The sequence below is a fragment of the Melospiza melodia genome, chromosome 14 (assembly GCF_035770615.1).
Source record: "Melospiza melodia melodia isolate bMelMel2 chromosome 14, bMelMel2.pri, whole genome shotgun sequence".
Classification (NCBI taxonomy): domain Eukaryota; kingdom Metazoa; phylum Chordata; class Aves; order Passeriformes; family Passerellidae; genus Melospiza; species Melospiza melodia.
This window is the reverse complement of record NC_086207.1, coordinates 5,117,987-5,135,069: the sequence shown is the minus strand read 5'-3', so window position 1 is coordinate 5,135,069 and position 17,083 is coordinate 5,117,987. Positions and strand designations below refer to the sequence as shown.

General features: G+C 52.6%; 2 protein-coding genes across 2 annotated transcripts; one reads left to right on the top strand and one right to left on the bottom strand.

Moving 5' to 3' along the window:
• Positions 1-132: 132 nt before the first annotated feature.
• On the bottom strand, positions 133-6,106 carry LOC134424632 (histidine--tRNA ligase, cytoplasmic-like). The gene is made up of 12 exons (XM_063168520.1): positions 5,909-6,106; positions 5,701-5,820; positions 5,289-5,384; positions 4,392-4,517; positions 4,141-4,248; positions 3,609-3,707; positions 3,203-3,296; positions 2,146-2,273; positions 1,821-2,063; positions 1,017-1,133; positions 574-720; positions 133-366 (listed from the first exon to the last, which is right to left on the bottom strand). Exons 1-12 carry the CDS (start codon positions 6,104-6,106, stop codon positions 310-312), a joined length of 1,533 nt encoding a protein of 510 aa, XP_063024590.1. The 3' UTR covers positions 133-309.
• Positions 6,107-6,149: 43 nt separating this feature from the next.
• ZMAT2 (zinc finger matrin-type 2) lies at positions 6,150-16,163 on the top strand. Its single transcript, XM_063168519.1, has 6 exons — positions 6,150-6,243; positions 10,231-10,324; positions 10,789-10,912; positions 11,930-12,003; positions 13,732-13,877; positions 15,353-16,163. Exons 1-6 carry the CDS (start codon positions 6,226-6,228, stop codon positions 15,494-15,496), a joined length of 600 nt encoding a protein of 199 aa, XP_063024589.1. The 5' UTR covers positions 6,150-6,225; the 3' UTR covers positions 15,497-16,163.
• The last annotated feature ends 920 nt before the right edge of the window (positions 16,164-17,083 follow it).

Here is a 17,083-nt window from a genome sequence, read left to right as displayed (position 1 = left end):
TCACCTGATCCTATACTTGAGCTTCACCGCATCCATCAGTGCCACCACCACCTCCAGTGACGGAAATGGCCAAACAGGGACTGCAGGATTAGGAACCCACAAACTTGACCTTCAGAGCAGCTACCCAGAAGGTGACTGCACCGTCCATAGCTGTTAAAACCGTCTTACTCCTCAGTTCTCACTGCCTGAGCCGAGGCAATGAGCCTTAGGCCAGGGGATGTCCCCAGACCGGGCCGGCAGGGAGGGGCTGAGGATGCTGCAGGGCTCCAGCCATGCAGTTCTGCCAAGCAGCTCCAGCCAGAGACGTCCTCAGGGCTCCAGCCTTCTCCTGATCTCATCAATAAGCTTTTCTCTGGGGATATCAACCTACAAAGCAAACAGAGCAGCAGTAGAGAAGAGCACTTTTAAGGACTTAGTGAGGATACCAATGCAGTTTGTGACTGGTTTTCTGGAGTCACCCAATAGATCTGCGCTACGGCCTCCCAAAGGAACGCTGAGGGAAAACCCAGAGCTCTCCAGTGATCTCCAGAGTCTGGAAGGACTTTAAAACCTGGGGTAAAAGGGCATTCTCACCTCCTTTCTTGTTGCAACATCTCGCAGCTTGACAACTCCATCTGCCAGCTCCTGCTCTCCCACAATGGCAGCAAGGGGGATCCCTGTGTCCTCACAGTACTGCAGCTGCTTCAGCAATTTGGGATCCTTCTTGTACAGCATCTCTGCCTAGGAGGGAATGGGAAGGGTGAACAACTAACCCAACTTTGCTCTAATGGATACTGCAGTAAAGCACCAAAAACCAAACCCTGCAGCAACCACTTTACTGCTCTGCCTGCCTAGATCTAAAGGTTGGACTTGATGATCTTAGAGGTCTTTTTCAACCTGAATGACTCTGTGAGCTCAGACAGGCCCAGATCTTGGAGAGACACACAACTAATGAGGTTGGTCTTGCTGTGCTACAGCTCTCTTCAGGCTCTCCCTCCCTCACCTGTGACACTGCCAAGCCCAAGTCATTCCTTTACCTTGATCCCTGCGTCCCACAGCTCGGAGATGAGCTTCATTCTGGCAGCAAGAAGGTGTTTCTGAGGTGTAGCCACCAGCACTTGGGTCTCAGTTGTTCGAAGTTTCTCCCCAGAAGCCTGAAAGGATACACATGGGACAATGATGGGAGTGACTCTGTGGGAATCTGCAGCTCACAACACCTCAACTCATCTATCTCCAGACCTTAACTCAGTCACTGACAACCTGGGCACCTTTAATGAGCCCCCCAGAGATTCTGCATTGTGTCACACTGCTTAATTGTGTGCTGCTGTTCCTTGGGGACCCTGGCCAGCCTCCTGGATGGGACCAGGACAGCTTCCCAGTGTCTCCTTTGATTCTTCAGGTACAAGCACATTGCCTAAGCTTCACTTGCAAGGAATCACAGGCTTGGAACCAAACACAGAATGATGAATCTCCACAGAGGCTTTCCTGGGGTTTATTAGAGTGAGTTCACAGCTGTTACCAAATTCATTGCTTCAGAATCCCCAGGACAGAAAACTTCAGTGGCAAGACACAATAAAGTGACTGGGGCACAAAGCTCAGAGGCAGGCCCAGAGCTCAAGGCTGTCTCTAACATTTCCTTGACACCTCCTGAGAAATGCTGCCCTCAGCTGCCCACATCTGCATCCCGATGGGCTGCATAAAAGGACTCTGTCTTTTGTGCATCAATATTTAGGCATGGGAAGCGCCACCCCAAAATTATTTTCTCTTGAGCACTGTGGAGCTGGAGAATAAACAATTATTCTTCCTAGAGCCTTCCCCAACGCACTGCCTGCATCACCCACCTCCAGTCTCTGCTCCAGGATGGAGAAGATGCGCTCGATGCCGATGCTGACCCCCACGCAGGGCACCTTGCGGCCCTTGGCATCAAACATGCCCACCAGCCCGTCATAGCGGCCGCCTCCGGCCACGCTGCCCACGCTGAGCGGCTCCTCCAGGTGCTCGTGGTCCTGCTGCAGCAGCACAGCCTCAAAGATCACCCCCGTGTAATAGTCCAGGCCCCGCGCCAGGCTCAGGTCGAAGGAGATCTGCGGGGCACAAGGGCGGCCCCGTCACCGCCCGCTCGGGGCCCGGCGGGGCAGCTCCCCCTCCTGCCCCACAGCTCCTCACCTTCCCCGTGATGCCAAACAGGGTCAGGTACTCAAACAGCAGCTTCATGTCCCCCAGCCCTTCCTTGGCCACCTTGTTCTGGGATAGCTGTGGGTCCTGCAGAAGCTGCTCGATCAGGTCCAGCCCACCTGTGGGGACCAGCCGTGCCTCAGCTGTGCCAGGGCACCAGCACCCGGCACGGTGCCCCCAGCCAGCCAGGGCTGTGCCATGTCGCAGACATCTTTTTGTGAAAATCTCTTCTTGAGATTTTTTCCTTTCTGAGCTGAGGCCTCAGAAACAAAATGTAAACAATGGTTATCTGCTGCTGTGGAATGCAACAGGTGGATCCGTGATTGGTCTCCTGTGGATGTTTGGATTTGGTGACCAGTCACGGCAGAGCTGGCTCTCGCTCTCTGTCCAAGCCAGCTGCCTTTGTTATCGTTCTTTTCTATTCTATTCTTAGCTAGCCTTCTGAAGAAACCTTTCTGTCACAGACATCTTTTGTGAAAAATCCTTTCTTTAGGATTTTTCCCCCTTCTGAAAAGCTGTGGCTTCAGCAACAAAATGTAAACAATGGTTATCTGCTGCTGTGGAATGCAACAGGTGGATGCATGATTGGTCTTGGGTGAATGTTTGGATTTACTGACCACTCACGGCAGAGCTGTTCTTGCTTTTTGCCTGGACACAGAACTTTGTTATTCATTCTTTTTCTATTCTTAGCTTAGCTAGCTTCTGAGAACTTTCCTCTCTATTCTTTTTAGTATAGTTATAATGTAATATATATATCATAAAATAATAAATCAAGCCTTCTGAACATGAAGTCAACATTCTCATCTCTCTCTTCACCCTGAAGACCCTTGCAAGCCCTGTAACACCTTTCCTCCTCTTTCTTTTTACTATAGTTATAATGTAATATATATATTATAAAATAATAAATCAAGCCTTCTGAACATAGAACCAACATTCTCATCTCTTCCCTCATCCAAGAACCCTTGTGACCACTGTCACAGGGCCCTACACCTTTCATGCCCAGCCCTGAAAACAGGGCCAAGGGCAGCACCCTGTGGTGCTCACTCACCGTGGAGCTGGACATACTCCCCAATGCGATCGGCAGCCTCGGGAGAGAGCCCCTTCTCTCCCACCATCTCACTCCTCACTTCTTCCCATGGTATCTGTAGGGCACAGAATGGCATCAATTGCTGCAGGAAGTTCTCCTCACCCACTGCCTCCATCAGCCCACATGGGCACAACTTGTGTTGGACAACAGTCAGCAATCTTGCTAACCATGCCCCCCTCTCTCTTACAGGAATTTTTAACAAATCACCAGGCTTTATTCTTAACCAGGCCCAAGAACTCCTCAAATCCTTTACGGACCCCACCTCAGCTGCTGTGAAACTCTTCTCAACAAGAACAGCCACAACACTGCCCAGCCTAAGACATCCATCCCAAGACCAGAAGTGTCTCCCCATGAGCCCAGTGCTGACCTTGTCCAGCTTGTCTATGGTGCAGCAGGCAGGGATGAACTGGCTCTCTGGAACACCACAGACATCAAACACACCATTCAAAATCCTACGGTCGTTGACCTGGGGGAGGGAGAGGCATGCTAACCTTGGGGGTACCCTCTGATGTAATTTCTTTTTTTCCCAGTGTGTGGGAAATTGCAGCTGTTGGCATTTCCTCATGCCTTTCCCCCAGCACCCAAATTCCATGGGAAGAGAAGGTGTAGAAGTGTGAAAACCACCCTGTGACTATATGGATCTAGTCAGCTACTGTAATTCTGCAGACACTGGTCAGTCCTGGAGAGAACTCTGCTGACTGCAGCCTCAAGAGAGCTCCTGGTATTCCCAGCTTAAGGCATGTCCAAGCCGAGGTCCAGCCTTTGCATATACACCATGAGGAGGTAGGGATGTGGGATGAACTTCTGGGTCTTGGAGTGGGAGGAAGTGCTACTGTGTAAAAGCACAGAACAATGACCACTGCTTCCCAGCATGGCACAGAGAACCCACACAGTCTCACCTTGATGACAAAGTCCCCCAGCTGCAGGTCACTGAGGATCTCGTGCACGATCTTCAGGCACTCGGCGTCGGGAATCATGGGGTCAAACTGCCCGGCAATGTCAAAGTCCTGGGGGCAGAAGAAGTGATGGGAGCTCCTGGCAGAGCCAGGGGGCCTTAGTCATGCACACCCTGCTGCTCTGCAGCAGCTGGAGAAGGAAAACCCTGCTGGCCCTGTGGCCTTGGTGGCAGCACTGGCACCACAACACTCACGCACTGGTAGAACTCGCGGTAGCGGCCGCGCGTGGTGGCCGGGTTGTCCCTCCTGTACACCTTGGCCACGTGGTAACGCTTCATCTTGGTGATCTTGTTCATGGCCAGGTAGCGAGCAAAGGGCACCTGGGCCCGAGGAGTTAAGGATGGGAACATGGATATCCTCAGAGCTGTAGAAGCTGAACCCCAAAGCCTCCCATCTCCCCTTCCCTTTGTCAGCCGCTTCCCAATTTTTTTCACAACCACGGTGAGATTCTTGGGCTGTCCTGTGCAGGGTCATGAGCTGGACTTGGGTGATTCTTACAGATCCCTTCCAATTTGTGATATTCTGTAACTCTACAACCTCTAGGGAGATCATCCCCCGGGCTGAGGATGAGTACAATGAACCACCAAAGCTCCTTCAACGCTAGGACAGCTCCATTTCCTCATCCAGACCCACTGTGTGACAATGTCCCATACACAAGGACCCTCTCCTATCATTCCTCCCTCTCACAGTGGGATCAGTGGGAATTCAATGTATGGCACAGCTATGTGGACATTGAAGGAAAGAGATGTTGTTGAGATGTGGAGGTTGAGAAGGCCTGGGATGAACACCTGCAGGTGGCACTAGCAAGGTGGGATAGGCACAGCAGAGGTGGAGATAAAACCAGTACAGTGGAGCATACTGGTTCATGTCCACAGCAGGAAGGGACTTTGCTGTGGGCCTGGCTGGGAGATGGTGTGAAGTCATGACAATGACAGCCAGACCAGCTGGGATGGCCAAGGGGGCTGCCATCACCCCAATGGGACCTGCAGGCAGGCCAGGGCAAGAGCGATCCCTCAAGGCAGAGGTGGCCACTACCTTGGTGCACCACCATCCTCTCAGGGTGCCACCATCCCCTTGGGAGCACAGGATACGGTGAGGTCGTAGCGCAGGGCCAGCAGCTCCCCTCCCTGGTCCTTCAGCTCGTAGATGAGCTTCGCTCCCTCCCCGTATTTCCCCACCAGCGTCTCCTGGGGAGGAACACAGGGGCTGGTGACCGGGTGGCTCTGGGCTGAAGGGTCCCCGAGGTGGGGCACGGAGCTCGGTCCCCACGAACCGGGCATTACACACAGACCCCTCCAGCCCCCTCGGACCTGAGCCCACCTCCCCGTCCCCCCAAAAAGCACCAAAAGTGAATGCCCAGCTGCCCTCCCCGCCTGGCCGTGCCCCGCACGGAGGGAGCTCCCAAAGCCGTCCCGAAGCCCCGGGGGCGCTCCCCGGTCCCACAGCCCCCGGGCGGGTCCGTTCCCCACACCGAGGGCGAGGAGAGCTCCCGTTGCGCCTCACCCGCAGCTCCAGCACGGGGGTGTCGATGGCGGCCGCCCCGTGCCGCTTGAAGCAGGACACCACGGCGCTCAGGAGCCGCTCACGGAGCGCCGCCTGCGCCGGTGCGTGGTCACGGGTGCCCTGCCCGGGATACAGAGCGGCCGTCAGCGGCAAGGGCGCGGGGGAACAGCCGGTACCCACCGGCGCCACCCCCGCTCCCCGCCTTTACCTTGGGTGTCTTCAGCACCGGCAGCCGCTCGCCGCCCGCCGCCGCCGCCCGCACCTGCCGGTACAGGGCTCCGCGGTCACCGGCCGGCAGCCAGGATCGGGCGAAGCTGCCGCGGTTGCCAGCGAGGCACAGCGGCCCGAGGCGGGGCCGTGCCGGCAGGCAGCGGGCGGCGGCGGCGAAGGGGCCGAGGCGCAGCATGGCCGGCACCGGGACACCGGGAGCGCCCGCACGTGACGGCGGCGGGACACGTGACTGCGCGGGCGGCCGCGCTTTACGGCGCCGCGCGACAGTTCCCGGTGCTGTGCCCTCGGCTCGCCATGGCGTCCGGCAGCGGGGTAGGTGCTGCCGCCGGGGCTGCCCTCCGAGTGTGGGCTGCCCTCACAGTGTGGGCTGCCGGCTGCCCCCGCTGCTCATACCGGGCTTGGCAGGGCCCCGCCGCACCGCGCTGTACTCCGGGCGGGGCCGGTGCCAGGCCGCGGGATGAGGGATGTGGCGGGGCCGGGGCTGCCGCGGTGGGCGGGTGTGTGTGGGGTGGGAGGGGGCTCATCCCTGCTCTCTGCAGCTTTGTGTGTGGGCGGTGGGAGGTTGGGGTTCTCCTGATACCTTCGGGGCTGGGAGTGGGGCGGCCCCAGCGCGATCCCGCCCACGGTGAAGTCGCGGAGTCGCCGTCCCTGGAGGCGTTTGGGACACGGCGGAACGGGGCACTCGGTGCCCTGGTCCGGTTCACACGGTGGTGTTGGGTCGATGTTAGACTCGATGATCTCAGAGCACTTTTCCAGTCGCAGTGGTTCTGTGATCCTCCCGTCCTAGGGCCGGAGCTCCGCCTGTCCCAGCCGTGGAGCATGAGGAGATGGAGCTGCCTCAGCCTCCGGGGTGGAGGTGCCCTCCTACCTCCAGCCCCCTGGCAGGGACCCCCATCCACCTCCAAGGGCTGGGCGATGGCTCGTGCGGGTGGCCCCTTCCCTTCCCTTCCCTTCCCTTCCCTTCCCTTCCCTTCCCTTCCCTTCCCTTCCCTTCCCTTCCCTTCCCTTCCCTTCCCTTCCCTTCCCTTCCCTTCCCTTCCCTTCCCTTCCCTTCCCTTCCCTTCCCTTCCCTTCCCTTCCCTTCCCTTCCCTTCCCTTCCCTTCCCTTCCCTTCCCTTCCCTTCCCTTCCCTTCCCTTCGTCGCTTTTTCCCTGTCCCGATGGAGAAACATCTCTGCAATTCCCTGACAGGAGGGTGCAACCAGGTGTGGGTTGGGCTCTGCTCCCAGACAACCAGTGACAGGACGACAGGAAACAGCCTCAGAAGTTGCAGTAGGGGAGGTTTAGGTTGGAAATTAGGAGATGGTTTTCTTTTCCCCAGTACGGGCTGTCCAGCATTGGGAGGAGCTGTCCAGGGAGGTGGTGGAGTCACCATTCCTGGAGGTGTTCAAGGACTGACTGGATGTGTCACTCAGTGCTCTGGACTGAGTGATAAGGGGGGGATCTCTCACAGCTTGGATTTGATGATTTTGGAGATTTTTTTCAACCTCAATGATTCTGTGAGTGTTAAAATGGGATGGGTAAGGTAGGTGCTGCAGGTGTAGCCTGAGTGGAGAGCCAGGCTGTTGGGACACCTCCAGTGCCATCCCAAAGCTGTCAGCAGCACGGGGGCTGTGGTTTTGAGGGGTTTTGGCCAATCTTTCCTTCCTTGAAGCCACTTACAGAGAAGTGAGACCCAGAGCAGCTGTGGCTGCCGCATCCCTGGCAGTGCCCAAGGCCAGGCTGAATGGAGCTTGGAGCAGCCTGGGATGGTGGAAGCTGTCCCTGCCCATGGCAGGGGGGTGGGACTGGCTGGTCTTCAAGGTTCCTTCCAGTCCAAACCATTCCAGCATCAATTCCATGGAGTGGGAGAGGTCAGGAGCAGGATGCCTGCCTGTGAGGGAGGTGGGGGCTGTGGCTTATTGTCAGCTGCCAGCTGAGAATTCCTGCTGGATTGAGCCTGGCCTGAGACTCCTGTGTTGTTTCACAGGCTCTGGTGCTGATGCTGATGCTGGGCACACCATTGGTGTCCATCTCCAGAGGGAGCAGGAGGCTGTGAGGCTCTTCTGGTTGTTAATGATTGTTATTAATTTGAGAAGTATTCTCTGTTATCTAAAACAGCTCTGAGATAAAGATTTTGGGGCCTTGCAGCAGAGCAATTCAGAAACATCCCTTCAAATATTGTCCAACCAAGATCTTGTCACGCAGTTTAGTTTAATTCCTTTCCCCACGCCTGGATGAGGCAGATTGGTAAAAGAGCTGCAAAAGACTATTTTCCTTTTATTGCAACAGGAGGGAGAAGCAGCTAATAAACCTCCCCCTCTGCAGGCTCCCACCAGCTACGATTTGAGATAATGCCTGGCATGCAGGAGAGTCTGGAAAATACCCCCAAACGTTAATTTACACTCAGTGATATTTTCTTTTCTTTTGCTCAGGGTGGTTAATAAAACCTGTTACGACATCCTTAAAGTGCTTAAGAAGCTCTGGGAATAAATGAGAATTTTTCTACGCCTCCCCAAGGCATTTTCATCCCTATCAGTAGTTGTTCGTTCCATTTGAAGGATTGCCAGAGGAGAGAACTTTAAATGGCTCTGCTGCTGCTGTAGCTCCAAATGGGATTTGTGTCCTTTGGATTGTGATTGGATTCTTGATTTGGCTGAGCGGAGAAGGCGGTGGGGTGTGGGGTGAGGGGGGTCCTTCTCCCCCGGAGGTGTTTTTAAATACATCTTGTCCTTTCTTTAATGTGAAACTGAGAGGCTCTCCCCGCCATGCTGAGGGAATGCAGCTCTATCCAAAGGAGGGTTTATCTGCTCAGGAAATTCAGGAGCTGGCTGAGTGAAACCATGACTGATCCCAGGTGTGGGGGCCTGAGCTGCAGATGGGGCAAATGCTGGGAAGAGCTTGGAATGTGAGTGGAATAGGAATTCCCCAGTCACTTCTACCCTCAGCATTGGGGACTGAGTGAAATCCACCCAAAAAATAGTCTTTGTTTTCTTCAATGCCAGCTTCACCTGAATTCAGCCTGCCTTCATGCCCATGCTGTGTCCAGCTCCTGTGCCCCAGCACAGGAGAGACATGGACCTGTGGGAGTGAGCCCAGAGGAGGCCATGGATCCGCTCCAAGGGCTGCTGCCCCTCTGCTCTGGAGACAGAGAGCTGGGGCTGTTCAGCCTGGGGGTGACTGAACACCAATCTCTGTCCAGGGAGACCTTGGAGCCCCCTCCAGTGTCTAAGGGGCTCCAAGAGAGCTGGAGAAGGACTTGGAACAAGGGCATGGAGTGGCAGGACAAGGGGGAATGGCTTTCCCACTGCCAGAGAACAGGGTTAGATTTAATACTGGGAAGAAATTCTTCCCTCTGTGGGTGGGGAGGCCCTGGCACAGGTTGCCCACAGAAGCTGTGACTGCCCAGAGCTGTGACTGCCCCATCCCTGAAAGTGTTCAAGGCCAGGTTGGATTGGGCTTGGAGGAACCTGGGACAGTGGAAGGTGTCCCTGCCTGTAGAACAAGATGATCTTTAGGGTCCCTTCAACACACACCATTCCAGGATTCTATTCAACTATCCTGTCACTGCCAGATAGTTCTGTGGAGCTCCCAAAGGGCCAGCATGCCTTGGAGGTGTTTCTGCCCTTTCCTGTGTGAAGCTGCAGGAGCAGGACAGCAAAACCTGTGGATTTTGTACAGATGCTTCCCTGGTACCTCCAAGCCCTGCCTTGACAGGGTTTCAGAGCTTGTTCTTTGCTTGTCCATGTGCTCACTTGGAAATCCCACCCTGGTGCCTGTGATTTCACGGCAAGCTCTGCACTTTGATGCCTGCACCACGTGGACACTGCTGAGAGCAGACAGGCACAGCCCTCCCTGCTCCTGCAGGGTAATCAAACTCTCTTTAGCTCAGCCTCTGTTTTGCAGCTTCCTTGTCTGACATTGCAGCTTGGATTCTTTTGGCTTCTGGAAGAAGGAGGTGTAATCTGCTGCTGTGTTTGTCAGGGGGCACTTCCCAGGTCTGAGATCCATCCGTTTCAATTCCATTTGAGTCTGATTTTCAAGGCAAAAGCCTGGATGATCATCTCAGGAGCTGTTAAGATCAACTCATTTCTTCTTTTAGTGCTCTGAAATTATTCTAGTAGTAGCTAGAGGCATGCTGAGAGTGATTATCTTAAACCACATCCATAACTCCTGGATGGAAAACAGAGGACAGGGGGATATAATATAATTCTCCTAATTTTCTGCACTGGCCTCACAGGCCGTGTGATTCCCCCTCTTTGCCCCCTCAGAGGTGATCAGGCTATGGAATAAATGGTAATGAACTCTGTTTCCCTCCCAGACCAAGAACCTGGACTTCCGCAGGAAGTGGGACAAGGATGAGTACGAGAAACTGGCGGAGAAGCGGCTCACGGAGGAGAGGGAGAAGAAAGATGGTGAGCAGTGTGCTGGGTTGGCACTGAGCCTCCCACACCCTGGGAATTTGGGAGGGACAGAGCAGTGAGAAGTTGAATCCCAAAGGGAAAGAGCTGGCTTGCTCCTTCCCTTTCTCCTTTGTTTGCCACTGAGTATGGTTTTCTTTTTTTTTGACAAAAGAAATTCCTGAGAACCTTTCCAGGGCCTGACTCTTCTTTGGGGAAGGAGGACTCTTCTTGTTTCCAGTCATTTGCTGGAAACAGGATCTCAGAATACAACTCAAATCAGAGCTGGAGATACTTCAGCTCCTGGTTCTAATAGGAACCAGGAAACAGTGAGGAGGAAATTATATCCTGTACTGATTTAAAAACAAAGGTGCATTTTCTGCGTGGATCAGGTAGTCCCAGATAGCCAGCAGGCCCCTCTGCACCAAGGGGAATGTGAAATCCAGCATGTCAAGCTTGACCTTTTGTTTGTGTTTTAGGCAAACCAGCTCAGCCTGTCAAAAGGGAACTCCTGCGGCACCGGGACTACAAAGTGGACCTGGAATCCAAGCTGGGGAAAACCATTGTCATCACCAAAACTACCCCTCAGTCAGAGATGGGAGGGTAGGTTGTGGTCTTATTGAGGTCTCAGAGTCATGCTGGTTAGACTGGGAAGCTGTGACACAGCTGAGACCCCTCCCAGAGCACCAGGAGCTGCTGTCCTTCTGTGTTTGGAGCCTGGGATGGTGGGGCTGCATTTTTCTACACCTAAACTGTGTCTCCTGGGGTAACATGGAACAGACCCAGCAGGCTGAGCCCCTTTGGACATTATTCCTTGGTATCAGTGTTGCCCACTTGTAGGACCAGCAGAGGCAGATCTCTGCTGCCTGCTTGGGTGTCTTTAACCAGGCCTGCTTGCACTGAGACCAGGACTGCTGCTGATTTGGGTATCTGTGCACTGGGAATGGGAGAAACATCCAGATAGCTGTTCTTAGGAATCGTGTTTGGCCACTGTTTGTGTGATTCGTGTTCCACCAAGGTCTGAAATGGTTCTGAGCTCACCCTAAGCCATCAAAAGCATCAAAAGAATGTGTTGAGTTTGTGTCACCTCAGGAGTGAAGCTGTTGGTGTCTCTCTGGGCAGCAGTGCCAGGGAGATGTGCAGCCCTGATCAGCACCCAGGGGTGGCAGTTCAGCCCCTGACTTTTGGACTCTCAGGATGGGCAGGAGGCACAGCTGTGCTCATCAGGGAGTTGCACTGTGAGTGACAGGGATGGCTGCACTTGCCTTGCAGCCAGGTGAGAGGACTGTGGAATAGAAACCTGAGCTGCTGGCCAGCCCTGCCTTGGGAGAGGGCAGTCTGTGTCACAAAGCCCATCCCACCCAGTAGGGTGTGGCTGCAAGAGAAAATGCTGTGCCTGGTGTCTTGCAGAGCAGCTCAGAATTTGTTTCTATCGTGTCAGAGGGGTGTTGGTATCAGGGTTGGTACCTCCATGGCAGCCTGTCCATTGCCCTTGCTCCTCACTGGGGTCCTCTTGTCTTGGAGAAGTGTCCTGTGTCCCCAGTGACATGCAGATTGTCTCTTGTGTGGGTTGAGTTTTGTGTCATGCTTTGGGGTTCATTCTTCTGTGTCTCCTGACAGGTATTACTGTAATGTATGTGACTGTGTGGTGAAGGATTCCATCAACTTCTTGGATCACATCAATGGCAAAAAACGTAAGGAGCATTTCTTTGCCTCCTTGGAGGGCTGGTTGAGTTGGAGGGACTGTTCCTTTTGAGCATCACCCATGTCTGAGGGCTGAACACTTATCTATGGATCAGGGAGCTTAGGAGATCAGCATGTAGGAGCTCACCATGAGAGCTGTGGAGATGCTGCCCTGAGCTCCTGACACCTTCCAGAGTGCTGGGCCATTTTCATGGAATAAGCCCAGCAGAAACAGTGATTGGTGTACTCTGTTGACTTATTTTCCCCGTCCTTCCTGTCAATGCTGTGAGAAACCCAGGGTCAGAAAATTCTAGAGTAGTTTGGGTTGGAAGGGACCCTCAGAGGTCATTTAGTCCACCCACCAAATCATGATGTCTCCTCTGTAAATCTGGAGAGAATCTTTTTACAGCACTCAAACCGTAAAGTACTTAGATAAGTAAAAGGGCTGGGACTGGCTTATTTTTGGATCAGAAACTTCTCTAGAAGTTGAGTACAAACTCAGAACTGGCTGATGCCTGAGCTCTAGAGCTCAGACCAGGACTATACCCTCGTGTATCTGACTGTGGATATTGCTTCTTCCTGGCATGATCAGAGAGGGGGGAATGTAGAGAAAGTAAAGGAGCAGTAGAACAGAACTGACACACTTTGCATGTTGTTCCTGCTCATGAAGGTATTTTTGGCTCCTTGTGGAAGTCAGAAAATCACCTGTGTACAAAAAGGCAGAGATGTGTGTGCTCCAGACCTGCACATGGGGCTGTTTGAGAACAGGAGGTTCAGTAGAAACCTGAGGAGTGCTTTTCTGTAGCTCAGAAAAGAAAACACAGTGTTTTAAAAACCTGTGCTTTTATGTAGATGGGTGGAAGGTGCCAACATGCCTTGTCTGACATATTGGGAGATGAGCAAGAAGTTCATAGGAGAGAATCTGGAATCAAAAATGCTGCCATGGCTGTGTGGCTGGGCATGAGTTGTAGGGCTGAGCTGGGATTGGAAAGTGGCTGCTTGCACAGTACCTTAGTATATGAATGTGTCTGGGAACTTTTAAACCTGTCAGTAAAACTGGCTCAGACCTGCTTGTTCTTGGCAGCCCTTTTACTAATTCCTGGTGTGTAGTTTAAGCTTCCAAGTGCTGCTGCATCTCTGGGACAAACCTGTGCAGGGCTGCTGGAGGGAACAGGGTGTTTGGATCCACTCAGAAATGTGGGTTGGAGGCATTTCTGGGGGTAGCCCTGTCAGCACAAGCTTACCCACAAGTGAAAAACTGTGAATCTGCTCTGAGGAGCCACTGAATCAGAGGCCTGACTTTATATTCTCTGCTTTAGCTGGGAATGTCCTGTGTAATCAGGATCTCTGAGTGCCACTCATGTCTTGTTTAGCATCGCCCACAGCTGAGAGATGCCAGCCTGTCAGTTTTATTCTAGCTCCTTTTTCAACACTCCAACCCTTTTTTATTCCACTGGTCCAAGATTAAATTTCCTGAGGCATCAGAGCAAATGACAGGGAGCATCCAAATAAGGAACCTTTAAAGAATAGTCTGTGTTCTTGTTATGAGTAGTGTTTGGATTGTTGTGGGTTATGGTATGGCCCTAAAGCCCACTCTCCAACCTAAGAAATCCTTAATCTGACCCTGGAAGGTGCTCTGAGGGGAGTGACAGGCAGGAAGGTGGTGCTGTGCTGTTTAAATTGGGATCAGGTATGGAGATTTCATGCAGATCACTGCTGATTCCACTCGTGTTCTCCAGACCAGAGGAATCTGGGCATGTCCATGCGGGTGGAGCGCTCCACGCTGGACCAGGTGAAGAAACGCTTTGAGGTGAACAAGAAGAAGATGGAGGAGAAGCAGAAGGATTATGACTTTGAGGAGAGGATGAAGGAACTCCGTGAGGAGGTAAGTCTGGGCAGCAGCTGAGGAAGCAAAGCTCCCCAGAAACAATTTTGGGGAGGAAATCAACCCTGGTTCCTACTCTTGTCCCTTATAAGCATTGTTCTTGGTAGCATGGGCTTCTCATCTGCTCCTACGAGTGGGGTTTGTTTTTCTGCTTTTAAAAAGTTTGTATTGCTGTCCCTAGAATCCCTTTTCTCCTCTTTATGTGTGAGAATAACTCTTGATGCTTCAGATTTCCACTCAGAACAGCACAAGTCCATTTTTTGTCCCCCACTAGTTGTGTTGGAACTTGTGTGGTCTGATAGCAGATCTGCATTTTCATCCATTATCTTCCACAGCTCTTAGGGTTGCTGGAATCCCCTTCCATAGGGCCCTTGCTTCTGTGTGGCCTCCCCAAGTGTAGAAGGGCTTTGTGAATGGTGTGCTGTGATGCAAGATGTGTGAGCAGGTGGTAAAAGACAGCAGATGTCTCTCAAACTGGCACTTAGATGTTAGTAACCATGAAAATCAGTTATTTGAACACCCAACAAAGTTCTGACAGCTGAGAAGCTTCTGTGGGTGCTTCTCTTCTATCAGCAGCCACATAACCCAAGGTTACAGATCACTGCCTGTTTCAGTCTCCCTGGCCAAGCCCTGAGCTTTGTTTCAGCACAGGAGAGCTCTTTGGGGTGCTCACAGAGCAGCCCTGTGCTCTGCTCTCAGGCAGGCTGTGGTGCTGCTGAGCCCCCTCTGTTTGGGGGCTAGGAGGGAGTTGCCCCAGCAGCAAAGGGGGTGCTGTGGGTTGAAAAGCTGCTGCCAGTCAATGGATGGCAAGAAGGAAATCAGCAGCAGCTCCTGATGTAGCTTTCTCCAGGGCATGGCTGTGTTCAGGAGCACAGAGGGCAGTGATGAGAATGGTGGGAGCAGTTGCTAAGTTGGGAGCTGAAGCCATGCTTTGGTGTCACCCAGTACAAACCTCTGGCTCTGTTCCAGGGCTCATGATCCTCACAGAGCAAAACACTTTGATTAGAGCAGCTCAAACTCTTTGATGCCAAAACCCCCCTGAAAGCCTCTCAGAGCTCCAGCCTCTGTTCCAGTGAGCAGCTGTCACTGTGCCAGGCTGGGAGCCAGCAGGCATCACAGTCACTGCCACCAAGCATTGGACAAGGGAATGGCCTCCTGCTTTCAAACCAGCTCCTTGTCCCAGCCTTGATTCCAGGCAAAACCTGGGATGTTTGCTCAGAAGAGAGAGTTTGATGATGCATCATTTTGTCTATTTGTGTGTGTGTCTCTGCTCTTGGCCTGGGAAATGGGGTGGGTTGGATTCACTGATGAACTTCCTCCTTGAGGACTACAGGCCAGGATTTCTGCTGTTTATTTCCTCAGGAACAGCTTGGCTGCTGTGGGCAGGATTTGTGGTAATTGTGCAGTACCTGGTGTCTCAAAACTCCTTCAGCTCAGGAGGTCAAATTGTTTTGCTGTTGTGTCCCTTGCTGCAGGAGGAGAAGGCCAAAGCCTACAAGAAGGAGAAGCAGAGAGAGAAGAAGAGGCGGGCAGAGGAAGATTTGACCTTTGAAGAGGATGATGAAATGGCAGCTGTGATGGGTTTCTCTGGTTTTGGCTCAACCAAAAAGAGCCACTGAACAGCTCTGGACTCTCCTCTTTCTCTAAACAGCTTGTTTTTACCCAGGGAACTCTGGATAACTCTTCAAAGACTTGATTGAGGACTTGTATGTAAATCTCCCAATAGAAGTTGGCTGGAAGAGTTGAAAAGCAATTCCATACTCTACCTGTGCTGCAGATCAAGCTCTGCCTCTCATTAGCTTCCCTTCTCCTTCTGTGTCCTAGATCTGGCTGCTCTGTGGCCGTGTGTGTGCAGGGAAGTGCTCTGTTGGGTACATTTTTTTGTCAATAAAGTGCACATTCTGCACAGGTGGCCTGGTTCAGGATTAATCTAGTTGTCAACCAGGCCCTACTTGTCACCCAAGCTATGTTTGAGATGCTGGGAGGGATTCACTTGCTTTTAGGCTCATAATGAAGGAAATGTGCCACAGCAAGCAGTGTGAGAGGTGCATCTTTATGGCTTGTGCTGAGCAGAGCTGGTGGCTGCATGGAGTCTGGGTTGCTGAAACTTTTCTGTGTGTTTTTTTTCTGCAAGGGAGACTTCCCTCTTTTTCTTTGTGTTTTAGCCCATAATTTCAGTATCTTTGAGGAAGGGGAGAAATTCCTCCCCATGACTGGTCTAGGATAGAGCCAATGGAAGAAAGGTGTGTACAATTTACCAGAAATAAATGGAATGTTTTAATGGGCCCTTTGGTGGGCTTTTGATGCCTTCTTTATTTTGAGAGCTTTGAAGAGCACAGAGCTGGGGTGGCCTTCTGGTGACCCAGTGGTGGCAGAGGGAAGGTGTGTGCCTTCCTCTCCTGGCTCAGCTCCCAGCTGCCCTTGGCAGACCATTGCCATCATTCTTGGCTTTTTTAAGTAATTCTGGAGATGGGTGTAAGAATATGGAAGGGGAAGGGAGTTCAGGGCTGGGGACCTTCATTCCCATCAGGCAATCCAAGACAGGCTGGGCTGTGTTCCAGATTTTACCAGCCTTAGTATATTAAGGGCCATTTTTTTCCTGTCTGCTGGCTGTCAGTGTCTTTTCACCTCTACCTTGCCCTAAATCCACTTCATTTCTGCTTTTATTTACCTCAGTCAAACCTTGTGTGACTCATTTCCGTCTGCAGTTAGGATTTATATTTTGCATGGCTGGGTTTTGGTAGCTCTGTCTCGCTCTCCTCTCTCTTTTTATGTATATTGATGAAATCCTTGCGCTTGCCCTTCTCCGTGCTCGTATGAAATTTCCAGCCTGGGGAAGGCTGCAGTGTTTAGCCTGCTCTTTCTAATACATCTAGAACAAATCCTGTAATGTTGTGCTGCTGTTTTAATTCCTTAATCTTAGCCTGCTGACAGCTTCATTGCCTCAGGTCTTTCCGCTTCAATTCAGATTATAATCCCCGTTGAAGATGCTATTGAAATGATATATAGCCAGTCAGATACAGCTGTCCTTGGAGGTTTGACCCTTTTAACTTGGCAATCCTTTGACTTTGGCTCTCTGAGCACACGGGCTGGGAGGGCGACTTTCATTCCAGCCACGTTCCTGGCGCTGTTCAGGCTGCAGCACGTGGCTCCGGCTGAATGGGAGAGCGGAGACGCTCGCGCCTTTGTGCCCTCCGGGGTGCGAG